This window comes from Thermobia domestica, chromosome 18 (genome assembly GCF_964235325.1).
Source record: "Thermobia domestica chromosome 18, izTheDome1.hap1.1, whole genome shotgun sequence".
NCBI lineage: Eukaryota > Metazoa > Arthropoda > Insecta > Zygentoma > Lepismatidae > Thermobia > Thermobia domestica.
The window spans coordinates 128,427,135-128,448,312 of record NC_137471.1 but is presented as its reverse complement, the minus strand read 5'-3'; the positions used below and the strand labels follow the sequence as shown (position 1 = coordinate 128,448,312).

General features: G+C 34.0%; 1 protein-coding gene across 1 annotated transcript; it reads left to right on the top strand.

Annotated features, from left to right (window-relative positions):
- Positions 1-1,674: 1,674 nt before the first annotated feature.
- On the top strand, positions 1,675-8,083 carry LOC145674893 (uncharacterized). Its single transcript, XM_081745148.1, has 5 exons — positions 1,675-2,235; positions 2,480-2,537; positions 4,394-4,525; positions 5,301-5,535; positions 7,372-8,083. The coding sequence occupies exons 1-5, from the start codon at positions 1,721-1,723 to the stop codon at positions 7,545-7,547; spliced, it is 1,116 nt and encodes a 371-aa protein (XP_081601274.1). The 5' UTR covers positions 1,675-1,720; the 3' UTR covers positions 7,548-8,083.
- Positions 8,084-21,178: the final 13,095 nt, after the last annotated feature.

Sequence of the window (21,178 nt, the reverse complement as noted above, 5' to 3'; positions counted from 1 at the left end):
GACTCACCACAAATAAGTATCATGCTTATGAATACACAAGAATATTCTCATTTAAACACGGATGTACATTGATATAAAGATACATTTCAGGTTAAAAACACATACAAAGGATACATTTCAGTGATAGAAACACAGTGAAGTATACACGCTTGAAAGCGAGTTCAATATTTGGTGTACAAACCTTTATTTTTTTTTTTTAACGCTGCTTAGATACGAGAAGGCATGGACAGATACAATTTTTCACAGTATTCTGGTGAAATTTCTGTAACAGACGTGTTTTATGGCTTTTCTTAATTGAGAAACTGAACTGAGGTTACGTTCAGCCACTTTCCGCTTTAAAATTACCCAACAACTCCATCATGTTGGGAGTGGGTGCACTGGTTGATCTCCATAAACACTGGTAACTACTCGTTAAGCATATCGAGAAAGACAGTTCCATTCATTAATATCCTTTCAGACATGAACCACAATTCTTTAGCAGAAATGACACTCAGACCATGATTTTAGCAGCATTCTTTGCAATGGGAATGATGTAGCGTTGAAAATCCCTTGTATTAGAAGGTCATCGTATGTATCTACAAAAGGTATAAAATTGCGATACTTGGGTCTCTGCCAAAAGTATAACTCTTTTCTGTTGTTCAGTAGCTCATCCCTGATACTTTTTACAAAATGTCAATTGATCGGCAATGTTGTTGGTCGGCAATTTCGACTTTTTGGCAATCTTATAGGATTTGAAATTGGCACATAATAACCTCCTGCGGATTGTCCTATGGTTAGGTAGATTCCTATCTTTTAGTAAACCAGCCAGGATTGCTTTGGCTGATCTTCTGGGTGACTTCTTTCCTGCCAAAAGTATGGCCTGATCCACACACTTAGTTGTGCACTTTTGACGTCCTTTTGGCTTTTTCGAGCCATAATTTCCAGTGGTTTGGAACTTACTTTTACTTATTGCTCTGGCAACTGTTTTTTGTACCAACCCAATCTGGCAGAAATTTGGCGAGTACTGTAGCCTTCTTCACTCAGAATCCTTATTTGTACAAATTCTTTTCCCAAGCATAGTCACTATTATTGCCCTTCAACGAGAGTAGAAAAAGAACAGCACGCCTTCGGTACGAACAATACAATCTCTAGACACTTATGAGTTACCCACTATAAACAATTAACAGACTACCAACCTAGCAGACAACACTATCACCTGTAAAGAGAATGTCCACTACGTGATGGAAAAAAACGATTGAGTCATCCATTCTGGAACTTTCCCTTACATACGCCACTGTACTTCTCATTTCTTTCAAAAATTCTTTAATAATATTTGTTTTTCAGTTGTCACTTCTTTCCGGCTTTGCTATGTATGTCTTCGATAGGCGTAGCCCTGGTTTCCATTACAAATGGGAGTACAGGTGTAGACACTCGGAGAGTTATTTGAGTTACAAGGTTCAGCCTCCGATAAAATCACATCGGAAGAAGATGCACAGGCTGGCAACAGCTCGTGAGCTGAAGTGATTACTCATAGCTCGTATTCTAATTTATCTTTTGGTCCAACTAGATTTTTTTAAAAGAATTCTATTGTGTTTACATATATTATTGATGGTTATCCAGTTAATGTGACTTACCTCTGTTTTCTCTTTCTTTGAATTAGGATCTAACAGCAGAGAGTAGTGTTGAGAGCTTTTTTTCTCCTTTTGAGTCAACCTCAGTGCTACCTGTACATCCTCAGTCCATGTCTGTACCATGGCTGAGAATGATTCTTGGGTATACACCTATATCATATTTCGCCGTTATTAGCGTTTCTACAGCCGAACGCATTAGAAGCCTGCTGATAATAGCAACTCCAGGTACCTTAATGCCTGGAGTACCTACACCCCACGTGGTTAGTTGGCAGACGATTCAGGTGGGGATGCCATGGAACATCGTGGACTTACCAGAACACGATTTCAGTGGTATTCCTCCTGAAGAATCGCCACTGACCATTTTCTTCAAATGTCTATGTTACCTGTGGCGCTTACTCCAGTTCAAGAGACGGGCAACACAGGCCATTACAGCTGGAGAAGATTTGGTGGAATCAGGTGTAGCTGAGGTTGCATCTCAAATGGAGGATGGACTGCACTCACGCACCGAGGAGGAAGTTGGCAGCCACAGGGAGGAAGAAGAAACAACTGGAGAATCGACCGTCATGGAAGACAGAAGAACTAAGCGTGTGTACGGTCCAGTTGTTCGACCGCCTCCCCGTTCCAGGTAATACTTCAAAGTCTTATTTGTTCATATATATTCTTCTGAAAATGGTTTGGGTTATGCACTTTTAGCGACCGTAGTATTTCTCATGCCCAGCTTGTTAGAAACCTGAGAATTATATTAATGATGTAATAAGACTCAAAAACTTAATTGAAATTACTTACACTAAACTAATTTATTTTATTATTTGTTAGTGTACTAAATTGTATTTATGTTCACACGAATTCTAATTACTTTTTTATCTTAGACTTTCCAGGTTCCACAGGATAAGAAGCTTAATCTTCCGGCGGAGACAAAGCGGAACGGTAAGACAACAAAATAGAAATTAATTTTTAATCAATAGGAAGTTTCTTATTTTTATTTATTTATAATTATGAAATTTATAAGTTTATTTTTTCTCTTTGTACTAACTCTAAGCGTAAAAGTTGTGACAAAAGGTTTAAATTGTTTATGTGAAGATATTAAGATAGAACTTCCGAAGAAACTAAATTGACGCTCACAATTCTTAATTTAAATTCAGGAATGCGTGTAACTATGCGTTAATGCCGAAATATTCAATGCAAGTCACCATCTTCTTCAGCGTATAATGGATCGTTGCATCAAGAAAATCACGACCCAAATATTCTTTGCAGATTGAAAAGTTTGAAGCAAATCATATCTACTATTTCGAGCTATCAGGGAAAGTGATATTATCAGCTGAGCTTTATTAGTTAATACAAACTTTTTTCTGAACTAATTGATTTTATTTTTATTTTTCACCATATTACCAGGAAACATAACTACACAGATAAAAAGAAAAAATTCTCACAACACAGATGAAACCCCAATAATTAATTGAAACAGAAATCTTAATGTATTATAAATTACCATATTTGCTACAAACTATCCAATGTTAGATGTGATGCTGAAATATATATATATTTTTTTAATTATGTGATGGAAACTATAAAGGGTGATTGAAAAGAGCAGTGTGTGTTTATGTAAATAAATAAGCTTCTGAAGAAGATGGAGATTTCCATTGAAAATTTCGGTATTGACAGCTGGTATTTAGACACATTCCGGAGTTTAATTTAATAGTTGGTTAGGACATAGTTTAACTCAGTTTTTTTTTATTTCGCTGCTACCTCTCTGAAAAGGAAGATGTGAAATTGTCATCCATATTTATAGTTTTAACCTCCTGTCACAGAAATAAAGCATAATCCACTAATGAAACGTACCTTAACCCAATTCTAGAATACTCTTAGCGTTTAATGAAAAAAATGTTCACAGATGAGAAATATACCAATCGATAGAACAAAATGATATGTGTGATTTTAAAAGGTCATGCGTAGTTTTTGAGAGAATGGAGGGAAAAAAAATTAATTTATAAAGTTAAAAATTTATTCTGTACCAGAACTTATTGAATTAAAACATGTTAAAATAACCCTCCATTAAGCTTTTCATTATGACATAGCCCTAATGAGATATAGCCCTAAATTATCATGAACTCTTAAATTTTTATTTTTATTTAACTAAAATATTGTCCAAAGATAAGACCATTGGCACAAATCCCTCTCAATCTTGGAGCTGGGGGAAATGTGCCCCCAATAATCCGATTTGAAATGTGTTTTTTTGGAGGGGGGGAGAAATGTGATACTATTTGTGTCTACTACAAAGAAAAGTGAGATGAAATTGATGTTTCTTGCTGTATAATACACAACAGGTTCACCTCGGAAATCAAATTCATCTACCGTAATATGAGTCTCATCTCCCCTCCCCCCTTCCAGAATAAGCCTCAAATCTGCTTAAAAAATGAACTGTCTTACCCGTTCCCCCCAATGTTGAAGACAGATTTACTCCGATGGAGAAGACAAATCGATAGATCCACGGAAATGAACGAAATAATGTCGTTCTTTACAAATAATAAATGACTGTTTTTAATATGCTGGAAGAAATCATACTACACATGTGGCAAAATTCACTTGAAGTAGGAGATTGTACTTATTGTGGACACAAACACTTTATATATATACTATTGAATTCCCAGCTGTTAATGATGTTTATATGCAACTAGAGATATTATGTAGAAAATAAAAGTACAGGGGTATTGTTACAAGTAAGATGAGTCATTGATGAAACAAATTTGGACTGGAACTAAAATAACTTGATTTATATTTCGTAGGAGGAAGCAACACGAAAACGGACCACTCCACCACCAACTGAGGAACGAAGTCATCCCACCTCTCCTCCTGGGACCTCGCAGATGGATCGTGAGACGATGGTCAAAGAAGTTTTCGTGGAGGAGATCAAGGAGGTAAACTGATTTATTATTTATTTATTGATTGATTGATTCCAATGATACTAATAACAGTATTAGATTGAAGTCATGCAAATGCTTATTTTAATATTCAGTTTGCAAAACTCGCCGATGTTGAGATAAGCCTAGAATTAAAGTCGATGTTTAGAATACTCGGATGTTGCTTTCTTTTTAACCCAACAATCGGCACGTGTATAATACCCTTGGTGTAACCACGTTTTTACCAGTGCGTTGCATCCCATTCTTCTAAAGGCTTTCCTACAAGAAGTTATTCTCAGAGGTGAGATACGAGTTTCAGCAAGGAGGGAGTTTCTTTTATCTGTAGTTACGTTATTTATTAAACTAATGCCTTCTGGCTTTGCGGAACTCTCAGCAATAACTTTAATTATTTTTCTTGCCTCCTTGATGATTTGATGAATTTCTGCTTTAGGAAAACCTTGACTATCTACAAACACTTGAAAATTATTTAATGTGGTGTTGATCATCTCTTTGAAAGCTGAAAAGGAAAGGAAAATAAATATATTAGATTCTCAAGAACAATACTAATTTTTTCTTTTTCATAAGTGCTCCTCTATTAGGTGGAGAGGTGATTTTAACAACCAGTTCGGGCGAATCAGTGCGAACTAGCTGAATGACATCACTGATACTGATTTTTTTTTTCCGAAACGCAAGTAGCTTAGAATTATCATTATATATAGTTTTCTATATGAAATTTCAAGAATAATAAATAATGCTTCTCTATTCTCATTTAATTTCTATTGTTTCATTATAGCACGAACGGCGACAGGAACCAAGACCGAGAAAACAGCGACAAGAGGTGACCGAGAGGTCACCGCGAGAAGTCGATGATGATAATCTGAGGGAACACCCAGTTCAGGAGCCGCCATATCCATATCCCATATCTTGGCGAAGTAGACTTCTCTGTGTGATCAGTTGTGCAGCTAGATGCGTTGTCGCCCCGTTTTCGGCTTGTTTGGGCTTTGAAGTGGACCCCTGCGACAATTGGTGTAAGTTATTTTCATATTTTAATCTGTACAAATTACTGTTATCACCATAAGAGTTATGATCATTAATATTTATGAGTTAATCTTTTATGTACCAGTATACAAATGTTTACTTGGTTACACGGTGGAACCATGTTATAGCACTGATTACTGATGCTGTCCGTTGAACTGAAATGCAACTAATTCATACCTAGTCCAGTAGATTGCAACTTTTTGTGGCAAACAAGTCTAGTTGTCTATATTTATTTATTTATTTCAAATTATATATATATTGTTCAAATTATATATATTTCATTTAAGTTTTCTCTTTGTGAACGAGACTTCCTTCGAAATTGCAAAAGAACTTTTCGTGTTTACTGACACGTAACATCGTGACCCATCTGTCAACAGAGATCAAGCAACCTATTTCTTCCACCCTCCATTTTTTGTTGACACAATGTTGTACGTATCAAAATTCGAAATTGTCTTGATCATAGCAATAAGAAAATGGCAGTTTTCCTCTTTTAATAGTCGCAGTTGGATTTTCACATTTAAAAAATGATACAAAAAGTGCTACTATTACGCAAGTGAACACGGTAGTTTGATTATAAATGTTTAGGTCATTAGCGAAGCCATGACTACTTATATGTCGGTCTTACTCGACTTTTGCCCATTCTTTGTATGATTGGATGCCTACTGTGAGGAGCATCTTGGATATAAAAATTTCCACAAAGAAATTGATTGTTATCTTATCTTGCCCATAAATAGCACAAATTTCTTAAAAGGTCTGTGCAATATTTACGCCTTTACTGAAATAAAATTGTAAAATGTAGCGCAGTTTTGCGGGAAGTTCACTTATCTTAACGGTGCAGTACCTTACGTCTAACTAACTTACTTTATGGCCTATTGAACCCGGAGGTTCAATGCCGCGTTCACAGAAGCTTTGCACTGACTCCTATCCTTAACCAACTGAATTCAGTTTCTACTTTATATTCCTATTTCTGCGAGATCCATTTTAATATTGCCCTCCTATCTGCGCCTAAGTCTTTCTAATGGTCGTTTTCCGATTGATCTTCCAGTCAAGACTTTGAAAGCGTTCCTGCTTTCTTCCAGCCTGGCTACATGACCTGTCCACCTGACCCTCTTAGATTTGATGACCCTAACAATGTTTGGTAAATCGCATAAATTATGTACTTCCTCGTTATGAAGTTTCCGCCATTCCCCTTTTCCGTTCCTCTTGTGTCCGAATATTCTTCTTAGGATCTTGTTCTCAAATACTTTCAATCTACGTTCTTCCCTCAGAGTAAGCGACCATGTTTCGCAACCATACAGCACAACAGGTATGATTATCATTTTATATATTTTAAGTTTCAAATTCCTGGACAGAATTCGCGACGACAAGAGATTTTGAACTGAATAATAAATAAATATAGATTTTGAACTGAATAAGTACGAATTCCCTGGTTTTAGTCGACATTTAATTTCTTCGTGAATATGGTTTCCGTCTATTAATACTGATCCTAGATATTTGAAAGTATCCACTTACTTCTAATTGTAAGAATCCCATAACTTATACATCTACTAGCTTCAATTATCAACTGTGAAATGATTTTATGCCGGACACGCTGCGACTTATATACCCAGAGACTTGAGACAGTAGCTCCATTTTGCACGCAAAAAGCCTTATATAATACTGTATTCAACGTGTAACCTCCCTCTAAATATCATTAGTCCCCATGAGTACTAATAGTTCCCAGATGAACCCAAGTACAAAAACTGAAATTAGAAATAATGCTATTTAAATTGTATAAAATATAATAATTCAAATCCTCATTATTTTTATATTTTTGTTCATTTTAGATCAACGAGAGGAAAGAAGAAGAAGGTGGGAAAGAGAGTATGGAACCAGGGATCTTCCTCCCAACTTACTTCATCTTCGCCATGAATCTCAGTGTGGCCGCTGCTTCAAGTTTTATTTTTGTCCCTGCTGCTGCTGCATTCCTTGGTGCGACGAAGAGCGAGAGTGCTTCCTCTAAAGAGGAATTGAGGTAAAAAGATAAGCATTTCTAAACATAATATATCTTTCGTTTTATCAATTCGCTTTAATGTCCTTATCTGTATTATGTATTTGTAAGTCTTCGATATTTCTCTTTGACGTCTGTGTCTCGGATTTTCTGTATTAATTGTCTGCAGTTATGATTTCGGGTAATTTGACGGACTCTCAACTCGGCGACTTTTGAGAAATATTTCATCTTTTTCAATCCTTTAGGTTGTCATTTTGCAGAAGGGTTAAGTATTATGTTAAGATTAAATAGATCTTTATTACCTATCTTTTTGCCTCAGAATATTCCAGTTCCTCACGAACTAAAATTACATCCATTAGACCAAAGGATGATTTGTATATATATGTGTATATAATTTATGTAGTAATTGTAGTTACTCAAAATTCAATAGTAAGCTTTTGCTAATTCTCAACAAGTCGTTTTGTAGAATCTAATACAGTGAAACCTCACAATAACGGACACCTCCATAACACGGACAGATTTTTTTTTTTTTAATCCCGTTAAAACTGTTTGTATTATAATAGGACAGGAGCCTCAGCAGTCTTATTTTCCCCTAATGCTTTAGTAAGCTCATTGTTCTCAGTTTATACATATTCAGCACAAAAAATGCTCCCTTCAATTTAAAAATAAAACGTGGTCACGCTAAGGAAACAGAAATTCTCTTCTCTACAAAACATCTTTCAAATTCAATCTCAATAAATTGGTGAACCACCACACACAACATTCTTCATTTTCCTGTACATCTATCCAAACTAAATTGCTTCCTGGCGTTACTGCTTCAACACTTTCTATGGTGGAGAACCAATTATAAGACCAAGAATTCTACACGAAATTTCTTTTCTTCCCTGAAAAAGTCACTACTTCTGTTTCCCTTGGTACTTGTATCTTCCCTTGCAACCCCACATAAACACATCTCTTCAATGATACTTCTATTTGTTTACAAAACGAATTCCTGCTTTACTCCCCCAACAATTGGAACATGTCTTCTCTGTAACTGTCAACTTTCATTTACAGACAAATAATTACGTCCTATCAATGCCCGTTATTCAAAGGTATCACTGTAGTAGGAAGATTTCTGCATGAAGTTTATATTGTATTGAGTTTATAACAGTATTTAATGATTATTGTTACACTTCTATTCTTCAAGAAAACAAAAATCATCATTACTTAACCTCAGAAGATCAAAGAATGTTTCAAATTGTTTCATGTAAGTTTCGTATAGACAGTAGTACAGGACTTGTTCCAACGATTCAAGTGAAAAATGTTGAGTCATCCTTCCTATATCATTGGCCTGTCACGTTGGGACCTTCACATCTTCGGTCTGCTGAAGAAGCCACTAAGGTGACAGGTTTTGATGAGATGACATTTCACATATGATGAAATGAAGGCCACCGTACAACAGTGGTTCAAAGACCACCTTCCCGAATTCTGTGTGGAGGAATTTAAACAGCATCATAATTGGACAAGTGCCTGAATGTTTGTGGTGACTTTTGACAAACACACTGACTCTCAGTCACATTAAGTAAATATTTCAGCGACTGTAGATTTTAAATACAAGAGAGAACTATAAAATTATCTAGTACATAGTGTTAAAAAGTCAGGTCAATGTATTCACACATGATGGTGCTACACTTCCAAACGGGTTTGATTTATTTTAAAAATTAAAGGTGGTTACGAGTATCAAATCTCAGACTTAGTGATCGAAAGTTAAGAATACTAATATTCCAACTGTCTCTTTACACAATACATATGCACTGTTATAGACTCAATATAGAAATTAATAAAAATAATAATAATAATAAAATAAAAATGTAAAAAAAAAATAAAAAAATATAAAAAAGTAAAAAAAATAAAAAAATAAAAAAAGTAAAAAAAAATAAAAAATAAAAAAAGTAAAAAAAATATAAAGTAGGTAGAAAGTAGTGTTAAGTAGAACAGTTGTGTAGAAAGTAGAATGTAGTGTAGTATAGAACAGATATATAATATAGAAATAGAAAATATATTGAGTAATGCAGAAATCTGAAAAACAAAAGTAAAATAGATTCCAAGCGAAGTAGAAAAAAAAAGAAAGAAAAAAGATTAACCCTAAGTACAACAAATCAGGAGAAAATGAATCACTTGCTAAGCGTCACAACATGTATTTTGCTCCTTTTCCACAACGGATTTCGACTGGATTTTTGACACGTATGTACGGTGTTAGTTTATTCCTAATGCACTGTACCAGGTACATCTGGACGTTAATAGCAAATCCAAATCGACACAACAACGGTTGGCTAACACTTTTAGGACCCATAGCAATCCAAACAAGCACTTTCTCTTCAAATTTCTTCTTTTTGGAAAATTTAACACTAGATGGGACTGTAGAGATTTAAGATGTATAGAAACCGTCATTTCCATTGATAGAGGCATGGGACAATGTAACATAGGCTTCATCATCCAAGATGAAATCACGAGCATCGAATTTTTGCAACAAGTGGCCACACTTGAGTTTAATCATGCTTTTTTGTTGCTCTGTGCGCTTCGGGATGGTCACTCAATTCCATTCTTACATCTTTTAATGATGTCGTAGGTTGTTCTACGCGGTACTCCTTCCGCTGTAAAATGTTTTACTGTGCACATTTTACCCGTGCTTTGTTGTGTCCCGTAGAACTTGTACACACATTAGGTCATCCTCGCCGTCAAACAGGATCACGATAGCACCACTTGTTCTTGTATCTGTTGGTACACTACTGGCTCATCATCCTGACAGGTCTACCGCCTGTTCATGTACTACGTGAGACAGGTGCTGTCCTCTAGAAGTTTGTATATATTTATATTGAACACACTTTACTATGTGACAGTAACGTTTTATGAAAACTGATAAACCTTCTCTTGGCACATTTCTTTTTCTTTTTCGCCTCTTTCTCAAACATCGATTTTGTTATCAATATATGTAGTATATCTTCCAAATCGACTTCTCAAAATAATCCTGAATGTCATGTCGCTGTAATTCTCTTGTAAATATAATTGACCATATCAATCGGTATTTCGCATGATATTATGTCTTCCTGTCATGCTTGAAGTTGCAGATGCTTCTTCACTATAGTGTATTTGTAGGTCATCCTAAAAGCTATTTTCTTTTATTGAAATTCCTGTTTCGTGCGCATCGACAAATTATGCTATGCAAAGAGATTTCATGAGAATGTTTACGTGTTCTATGGCGCTCTTTGAATGATTAGGGCACATTAGATGGAAACATCTTTTGTCATGATCATTGTACTCTAGGGTTAATTCCAAAAAACATTAGAATTAGATTGTAGAAATATAGTATAGTGTAGATTTCAAATGAATATCAGTTAATTAAAGAATAAAAAAATTAAAGTATTTGTTGTAATTAAATGAATATTAGATTAGTTGAAAAATGGAAGTCATTACGCTTGGAATAGAAATGAACCACATATTTCGTAAATCTTGACAATTTTTAAATTCTACACTGCTTGACAAACTTTAAAAAATGCTTACTAAAATTAATTGACATATTTTTGTTGAACTTCTTTTGTTTTGATTTTCATGTGTATATTCCATTACTTAGACTTGATTAAAGACCATAATAAACACTGTTGTAATAAATTAAACAAGCTGAGACTGCCTTCCGTGTTCCACATTTTAAATGCTTCGAGCTTGGATATTTCAGCTTTCTTCAGTGTCCACGTTTCTGATCCGTAAAGCGCCACGCTCCATACCAAGTCATAATAAATCATTTACGAACATCCAACGACACATTTCTTGATGTTAGCAGTCCTCTTTTTCTATTGAATGCATGTTTAGCCTGTGCTATTCTGGAACTTACATCTTTTTCACTTCCGTCCGAGAATATTAGACTTCCTAAATAAGGTAACCCTTCGATTTTTTTCTCCATCTAGCCATACGTTTGCCCCTTCCTCTGCTGCTCTTGTGTACTTTATCGCTTTGGTTTTCTTCTTATTTATCTTCATTTTGCATGTTTTTCCAGTTAATCTTTCAAGTTTGAAAGTCTGGGATGATAGCTATGTATACAATGTCTCATGTACCCCCTTTGAACTAACTTTTTATAATGGGTTAATACCTCAACTTATCCACTATGCTTTACTTTCCAATTTTCAATGTTCATTTTAGTTTTAGTTGGGTTTGTTTCAACTTTAGGCCATGATTTTTCAATTTGTCGTAAATATTCTAGGGTCTGTTAATTTAACAGACTTGTTAATAACAGGTCTGTTAATTTCAAATATTCAGAACGTGTCTCCGAAGTCTAATATTGCTAAGAACTTGAATTTCTATCACTCTACCATTACAAACACTTCCCAAGATCCATGATTTTTTATCCAATAAAGAGTAACCGATTGTTCTGTGTTATGTGTCTGGTTTACATTTAATAAATTGAACTGTTAGTTCTGAGCTGTAAATTAGTCGCTTTTTCAATAATCTCTAACATGACAGCACACACTTTTCTTTATAATAATAATAACAATAAAAACCAATGTACATACAATTTTTACTAAAGCTACAAGAAGCATGTGACAGCTAGAATTTTCTAAAAAAGGCCATTTACGAATAGTTTCTGATAACAGTAAAAAGTGTTTTTATTATTTGTTAAATTTCCTAGATTCTTTCAGAGAAACTGATGTTTCCCAATAACTATTGCAAGCTTTCTTGCAATAATTGTTTCGGAATCACCATCAAAAGAAAAGATTTATGCACAATAGGCGAAATGGCTATGTTTCTTCACGTGGTTTTCCACTAAAATACTTATTTGTAAATAATAATAATAAGTAATAAAATAAAATAAATAAAAAAAGAAACATAAAATTAATAACTAAAACATAAGAGATCAAACATTTATGCACAATAGGCGAAATAGTTCCCTAACTTCATAAATCTTCTGACTCTACTTAAACATTATGTAGAGAACAAAATAGAGAAAATAAAATCAGTAAAGTTGAAACAGCACACTCAGACGGCATTTTCTTTAGATATTAGACATGCACTCACTCACTTAGCATTAACACATGAATATATGAGAATAATGAAAAAATATACACAACAAAACACAACCCATAACACAATCACAAAACAAACTAATTTCTAACAGAAACGCTTCTCAAATTCTTGTTTTCAGCCACACATGTTTCCCATTAATTTGCATTTGTGTATGTGTGTGTGTTTGTCCCTTTAGTTGTCGCCATGTGTCGTCATAGTTTGACCTCTGCTTCCATGGAGAAAACAGAGGCGTGTCTGACCCTAGCCTTAAATAGAGTAGTCTTGGTTCTTTCTGTAAACAGTCATGTTCTGAAATATGTATCAAATTTTGGTGAAATTTGAGTGGTACAATTCTCTTCCATTACAACCCTGAGTCATAAATTATACACTCATTCATTCTCTGGTACTTATATGATTCTTTCTTCTAAAAAATCTCTAGAACATATTATAATCTTCGTATCTCTTTCTTCCTTCTTCCAATAGCTTCGGTTATGTTTACACGTCTTCTTTCAGATATTTCTTTGTCTTCAAATGGTTGCATAAGTTCTTATACGTCCTATTAACTCATATTCATACATAAAGTGTCTCTTGATTTTTCGATTTGCGTCTTAACTATTATAGCACTAATGATGCATTACGTATCTTAATCTTCACAAATCCAAAATAAACAGTTAATGAGAAAGTCAACATTACATAGGTAAATAATATCATGAATGAAAAAAAAAAAACAACATAATTTCACTCCATTCAATTAACACAGTAATTTTGTCAAGCAGTGGCATATAAATGTACATATTTATTATATATTTTTTAAATAAATAAAATCCCCTTCCTGTGGGACGCCTACACGTGCAAAATGATATCTACTGAATTGTGTTCAGTAGAAATCTGTTGCAGCGAGGCAGTTTGTGCAGTTATTTAGAAGTAAATAAAGAAAACCAGTAACCAGATAGTGGTTTCCTTTGGACAATAAAAAAGAATTTGTTCTTCAGTTTGCATTTATACGTTTCATATTCAAAGCATAACATCAAAAAGTAGTCTGATAGATATTATTTCGTAAAAAAAATAAATTAGTGAATTCTACTACTATCTTTTGGCTGTTGCTTATTAGAAATTAGAAATTCTATTACTATCTGTTGGCTGTTGCTTAATAATAGTTGTGCAGTGTCTCGTGGCGAAGGGGGTGTCCAGGAATAGCTCCTCTTCATATGATGAAGCTATCCCTGGGGCGAAGGGCCCACTAGAGGTAAGAGGTAATTAATATAGTTATAATTAGTATATTTTTAACTAAGTTTAGTTCATAAGCATTGAACAAGTTTAATATAGTGTATTTTTTAATTTTTTAATGAAAGCGTAAGAGAGTAATATTTTTGAAATATTCATAAAAACGAGAAAATAATAATTATATGTCATGTTTTCAATTATGTTTGTAATTTTATTGTAAATATTTTAATATATATATATGTCATGTTATGTTTTTTTCTAAATAATTATCTTTGTATATTTTATGAGTAGATAATTATGAAATGTTCATATGATTATGCTACTGCGTAATTATATATTTAAATGTGTTGTTTTGTTTGTTCATGTTTTCATTTTACATTTTCATTTTGTATATACTATATATCAATGTTTTTGTTACTAACTTGCTTGTTAGCTTTAATAATTATTACCAATATAGTTTTGTACTTAGCTCAAATGTTTTCTTTTCCTTTTAAATATTGAATGTATATTAACAGTGAATTTTGTAAAGTAAGTAAATTAAGCTGGCAAAGCAGGATAGTCTATGATAAACTTTCTGTTGGAAAGGAAAACAAACACTTTATGTTAAAGGTAAATACAAAATATTTATTGTACTTATAAAGATGTAAACAATATCTTAAGAAGATATTGTACTTTGATTTGTAACTTGTTAATGTAGCGTTGTTGCTATATATGCACACAGGAGGGCTATTTTTTCAATCTCTAGTAAAGTAGAAATAAGAACATGAATACATAAATTCATCAGAATAAATCTAGTCATCAAAGTACTCATATAACAACTTGGCGTAAACGTTTCAACGACCAAATTTTGTCATTCTCAGTACTTGTTTCTTAATAACATCACACTGCTTGTGGAACTACATTTTCTCATCTGCTGTAGAAATAATGTTAATAAATTTTGAATTACTGCCTTTAAATTACCTTGTCAGGTAAAAGATGCCTGTGAATTATATATCTACACAATGCTATCTTGTTAATACAGCTTTACGTGATGGGAACTGGTATGGATTTCTTACTGAATCACGGGTGGTTTACCTCTTAAATCTGTTTTGTTTGTCCATTTTACCTGAATTCAAAACTTACTTTCAGTTCAACGAAATCCTGCAACTTATATAACAATCCTCAGCACATTTGTAAATTCATTTAACTTGCTATGAAGAACCGGTACGAATATTTCATTGAATCATTTTGACGAAACTTTTAAACTCTGCATTGTTTTCAACTTTACCGATACTCAAGTAAAAATTGTGGCAATGCCGACCAAGATACATATCTGTGCTCCAAACTTAATACACTTAACAAAATTATAAATCTTCGAACAACACTTTATTTTTCACTTGCTAAATATTGTTCTAATGTTGCTAACTCAAGATAGCACACTCTGATATATCACACAGGAGCAATCCTGTGCTATTTCTACATAGCTACCGTTGTAATTAAGGTATTTATCATATCTTTGCAAGAATTTATGCCCTCCGCAAAGTAGATTTTTTTCCCTTTTTACTTACTTATGGTCACTATAAGCCTTTGTTAGCTTTGAGGTGCACTTTCATCTCTATAATCTTGAACTGCACACATGTCTTGTCTCTCGTAACAATTTTGTCCAGGAAACCCTCCCCTTTCGCTTCGTAGCGTTCCGAAAATTTCAAGGCCGAGTCAGCAGACATTTCAGAAATTTTGAATTTACGTCTTTAATCAATTTCCGCCCGTGACTTCCTTTGCCATTCACCTTGGTACTTCCCTTTTAAAACTTTCTATGCCCTCATACACATAACTATCATTCATAAAGTTTTCGCTGTAGAGCTTATTCATTCGATGACAAATTGTGGCTGAAACCTAGAGAAAGCGATTTACAGCATTAGATCACACTTGGTAAGCACTACGATTACACTTGATATGTCCTACGCTTGATACTCGAAAACTATTAACATGGAGATTGAAAAAATAGACATCTATATTTATAGTATGTGTAGGTAGCATGGGCGGAGTTATGGGGGGCATTGCCCCCCAACTTTTTGACAAAAAGTAAAAATGCCACTTATAAGACTCTTCAATTCTCATTTGTATTTACCGTGCTCCCCTCCCCAGCAAAAAAAGGTCTGCCCCCAGCAGACAATTTCTAACTCCGCCCATGGTAGGTAGGTAGGCTGATATAAAGGTAATAAATCGTAAGAATCGTTCATTAGGACTAAAATAAGACATACCGTATATATAATGTGTAAGTGTGTTGGTAAATAGCTAGATATAGAGGCAATCTTAAATTTTAAGAGTCATTCACTCGGGCTAAAATAGGATGTAGTCTTGAAATATATATATATACAATATGTGTGTGTAGAGGTAGGTAGGTAGATAAATGTAGAGGTTACCATAAAATCATTAGACTAAAATAGGAAATAATGTTGAAATACATAGAGACGCATAACTCTTGTAAATGAAAATGTATCCAGTAATATTACAACGGATATAAAAATATGTTAGTGTAAAATTGAGTTATTTGGTATAATGTTGTTTGGCGAACTTTTAAAATTAGTATTAAAAAAAAGTAGTCTTGTCAATGAATGAACTGGATTTTCCGTTTTTTCTTCATAGGGTTGTAGAATTAGAAGAAATCGCAATTAATTCCAGGTATATGCTATTTCTCCTTTCGTTGTAGTAAAAGAATATTTATTTTTTTAAAACAATGTTAAATGGGTTAAATTATGTAAGATGTGGGTTGCTCAAGAATGCTAAGAAGTTAGGGTGTGCGTGTGTGTTTTTAAGTAAGATTAGATGGTAAATAATCTACGAAAAATTATATTCTCCCTCCCTCTCTCTCTTTTTATTGAAGAATAACACAATAAGCTTGTTTAACTAAATTTTCATTTCATTTCAGCAAACTGGTAATTTAGAGGTAATTTTGTTGTTCAAATTTCATATATATATTGCATATCAGTAAATAGGGCTACATGTGTTGTTTTAATAAAAGATAAATTTTACAAGTTGTCGATTACCTTTCTAGAAGTATGTTTATAATTCGTTGGTTTCCAATATTGATAAGGTCATTATGGGTATTAGTATATTTATAAGGTTGTAATAATAGTAATTTTTCACGTAGAATGTTTTCAACATCATAAGTAATAATCTGGTTCTAGTCACATTGCTTAAATTATCTAAGTAATATGATAATATAATGTTCTTATATGTTACTTTTAAAAGACTTTAGTTTAGTAAATTTTGTCACTTGTCAATCCATTGTATTGGTTTTATACAATGCTCTTTTGCTGTCAAATGAAAACCTATTCTCTGGCTTCTATCTTTGATCTGTGGTGTATTAGTTAACAACATCGTTAATTGCCTACATATATAATTATTAAAGTCAAATGTGTTTTGTGTATCTTCAGTCTAGTCTTTTGGGGTTTGCCCAGTTTGCATAAGGAGTTTGTCGCCGCATGTTGAGAGTCCGTCTATGTTCGTCATTATATATTTTGTGTATTTGTTCAGTAAAACTTTCAATTGACATATTGTGATTATAGGTCTCATTTTGTTCCGTTTCTGTCTTCAAATAATCTTGCTTTACTCCTTGGCTATTTAAATAATTAATCTTTTTTCGCTGAGACTAATTTTTCAGTTTGATCTGGAGTTCTTCATAGGAAGAAGCTATTTAAAAGATATATTTATTGATGACTGATATCGTAAGTATTCTGATCTTCTTTAATTTCCTACTAGATTAATGCACAGTAATGCTGGATCTTGGTTCACAGATTCAAATGGCCATAACTTACATGAAACTGAATGAAATTTATTGAAATAAAAACTAACATTATCAACATAGTTCTGTCAACGTCTGTAATTGTAGAACTGATAAAATCTCATAACGCATTCTTGATTTGGTTATTGAAGACGTGTTCGTGCAAGAAGCAGTCCAAGTGTAGAAAAAGGTGATAGTGGGCGAGAGGTCTGACGAATATGTTGGACGATATGTTGAGTTTCGTATCCTAATAAGTGTTCGGCACTATTGTTACTAACATGATTGAGCCTTTTATGTTCAACAATACTGGCCATAGGCGTTGAAAGTTTGATGCATTTGGTCAATTTCCTGATAATTTTCAATCGTGATGGATTCGCGCGGATTGAGGAGTTCACTCCATCTAAAGATCACTACACCATTGCCATGATCTTCGGGTATAACAGTTGTTTTAGAAAGTGTTTAGGAGCAGAAGCGCAATCTAGCTTTCGCGCGAAATGTCATACAAGATCTACAACGCGTTCTAAAACCGAATCTGTTTTATTGTGCAGGAGCAGCGTTTACCATCATAATCATAGATTCAGTGGTAGAGCGTTCACCTCTGGTGCAAGGGGTCCCTGGTTCGATCCTAGCTCACGCCAAGTGAGCTTTATGGTGGACAAACCCGTGTGCGATCTCCCGTTTCCTCCCACTCTTCATTCCATTATTCCATTCATTTCTCATTGTCACTGCCTCCTGAGCCTCGCCGGCATATCCGTAGGACATAAAATTGAAAGATATCATTTCATTCATTTTATTTCATAATCATAGATTCTACCATTACTACAGGTAGTTTGCCGCAGCTGAGAAGCTTCCATGCATCACGTTCTTCAGCTAATCTCTTCGTCTTGTCGTATTAATTTTCTTTTTTAATACCGTCCATCAGCTGTAGGCTCTTTCCCTCTCTCTTTTCAACTTCGCCTTAGCTTCTGATATAATGCCTTCTCAGTGAATGTCCTAAGTAGTTTCTCTTCCTCTAAATTGTACTTTTCTCGTCCACTATTTCTAACACTTTCTTATTGATTTCCCGTCCAACCTAGGTAAATTTCTGTACTCTTCTTCACAGCTGTATTTAGAAAGCCTCCAGTATTTTTTTTCTTAATTAAAAGTACCAATTTGTTCGATTCTTTGTACATTTTTGTGCTACGAATGTGTCCATCTTTTACTCATTTCATAATTTCTCGAATATCGTGCGACGGAAATCCCGTATAACTTCTCGCATCGTTGTCCCCGAGTCTGGATGTCCTTTAATTTGCATCAGCATTAAACCAATGTTCGGGGGACTTACTTTGTCTTATGCTAAATACCGATGACAGAGCTGACACGCTGCTCAGTTATTTATGCATGCTACACTGAAGTTTAAATTCGTGGAGGTAGATTCGACAGAAATGGTTTCAATACATCAAAACGAAAACACAATCCATACTTTCTACGAGGTGTATATCTAAAATAAGTAACACATAAGCTGTTGAACGATATATAACACGGTGTATATATATAGATAACATCACTAGGATCACAGTCATGGTTTAAATTGAGGTACCCCAAATCCTGCATTACTTGTGCACCAACTCACTACTTATCAAATAGTTATGAAGGTACTATAGTTAAAAGATTGTATTAAAACTAGTAGTTTAGCAAATATTCTAACCAAACGTCTTCTTAAGCGTTATTTTGCTAGAATCGTTCTGTTATTATTGTTTCATGTTTGTATTTTGTGGCTTTTCCAGGAACGAAAAAGAAGGAAGATATCAACATAGCATTTATCTAGTATATAGGGGAAAGAAGAGACATGTTTAACCTGGTAATAGATTAAGTTTAATAATAATTATAATAATAAATAGCGATTACCTAGGTTCTTTGTGATCCGAGACAAACCTATAACTCACATTTTCTAGTAATTTGAGAGTTAATAAACCGTTGATTTATTGGTTGGTTGGAATTTATCATCCATTTCCAATACCGGGGTTGTATGAGATGTAGACCTATAAGGTGCAATACAAATTTCGGTAAAACAATCAAATTTCAAAGTCCTCCGACCGAGAATCGAACTCGAGGTCACGTGTATCAAAGGTGCGCACTCTAGCTACTAGCCAGTGGAGACGGATAATAAATGATTGAGAATTGGTGATTGGTTGCAATGTGTGCTTCAAATAATTCTTCTTTCTCTCCTCAGTCATAGGTTGTGGGCAATATGCAATTTTAAAACTTTTCCCTCCCTTGGAAGAGCTGTTTTATACTTTTTATAAGGTCTCTTCTTCGTAACTGCATCTAGATATTCTATCGTTGTTCTTCCTCTTCCTGGTTTTTCTTCTGCCTTTTCCTCTATTAACACGATAATCCAATCGGAGTGCCGAATAAGATGGCCAAGCATGCTGTTTCTTCTTTTTCCTATTATCTTCATGATATGTCGTTCTTCATCAGCTTCGTTTTCTACGTCTTCATTCCTTTTCCTTTCGGTCCATGATACGCGGAGCATTCTGCGCTAACACCACATTTCAAATGTTTCCAGCTGGAATATTTCAGGTTTCTCAATGTCCGTGTCTTTGATCCGTAAAGCGCCACGCTCCATACCAAAGTCTTAATAAATCGTTTCCGAACGTTCAACGACACATTTCTTGATGCTAGTAGTCCTCTTTTCTTATTGAATACTTGTTTAGCGTGCGCTATTCTGGAACTTACGTCCTTTTCACTTCTTCCGTCCAACAAATTAGACTTCCTAAATAAGGGAACGTCTTAACGTCTTCAATTTTCTCTCCCCCTAGCCATACATTTACCTCTTACTTTAAAATAATTAGACACCATAAAAATAAACATAACCATCAAAATAAACAATGATATGATTTTTTTAATTCTTTATGTGAAGTCGAACTTCCCAAGTAAGGAAAAGAATCTTAGAAATATACCGCGATCTCTGTGTATATATTGGAAACCTCTTTTATATTTCATAATTTTAAATCTAAAATGTTCGCGGCCGTCGTCTTGAGTTTTCAGTTTAGTTGATATTTATTATTATTATTATTATTATTACATAATACGTGGTATGTAGTACATTATGTCTATAAGGAAAATAGATGTTACAAAAGAATATGATCGGTTGTACGGTACTAGCATTGAGAGCATGAATTAATGAATTATTATTAAGGTTTCCGATCTTGTATCTTATTATTATTTCACTTTTTTAGTATTAATCAAATGAAACTAATTCAATAACAGGAATGAATAGTTAATGTTCTTTAATCTGAATTCATTTTGCAAGATTTAGTCTAGCTATGTGCTACAGAATAGAGAATACATTTCAACTGGAAATCGAACATGAAACTACATGCACCGAAAACAAGAGTCGAAACACAAACAAACACATAAACTATGAATAAAAAATACATATAAATGAAATATAAGTAATATTCTTTTGTGACTTCTATTCCATTTAGTGTTACGTTAATGTATGTTTTATTTTTAAGGAAAACTGCAGAGGTGACTGCAGTACATTTTTAACTCGCCTAAGCCGGTCCCCAGCCCGGTTGCAAAAGCAGGAGGGAAAATGTACGGCCAACTTCACCTGGAGGAAGATTCAACGGCA

What these genes read in the sequence shown, in the direction of transcription:
- LOC145674893 (XM_081745148.1), top strand. Translation starts at nt 1,721, where the DNA reads ATGTCTGTACCATGGCTGAGAATGATTCTTGGGTATACACCTATATCA. An exon ending in CGACCGCCTCCCCGTTCCAG is followed by an intron (nt 2,236 to 2,479) that starts GTAATACTTCAA and finishes TTTTTATCTTAG; the next exon opens with ACTTTCCAGGTTCCACAGGA. An exon ending in GGACCCCTGCGACAATTGGT is followed by an intron (nt 5,536 to 7,371) that starts GTAAGTTATTTT and finishes TGTTCATTTTAG; the next exon opens with ATCAACGAGAGGAAAGAAGA.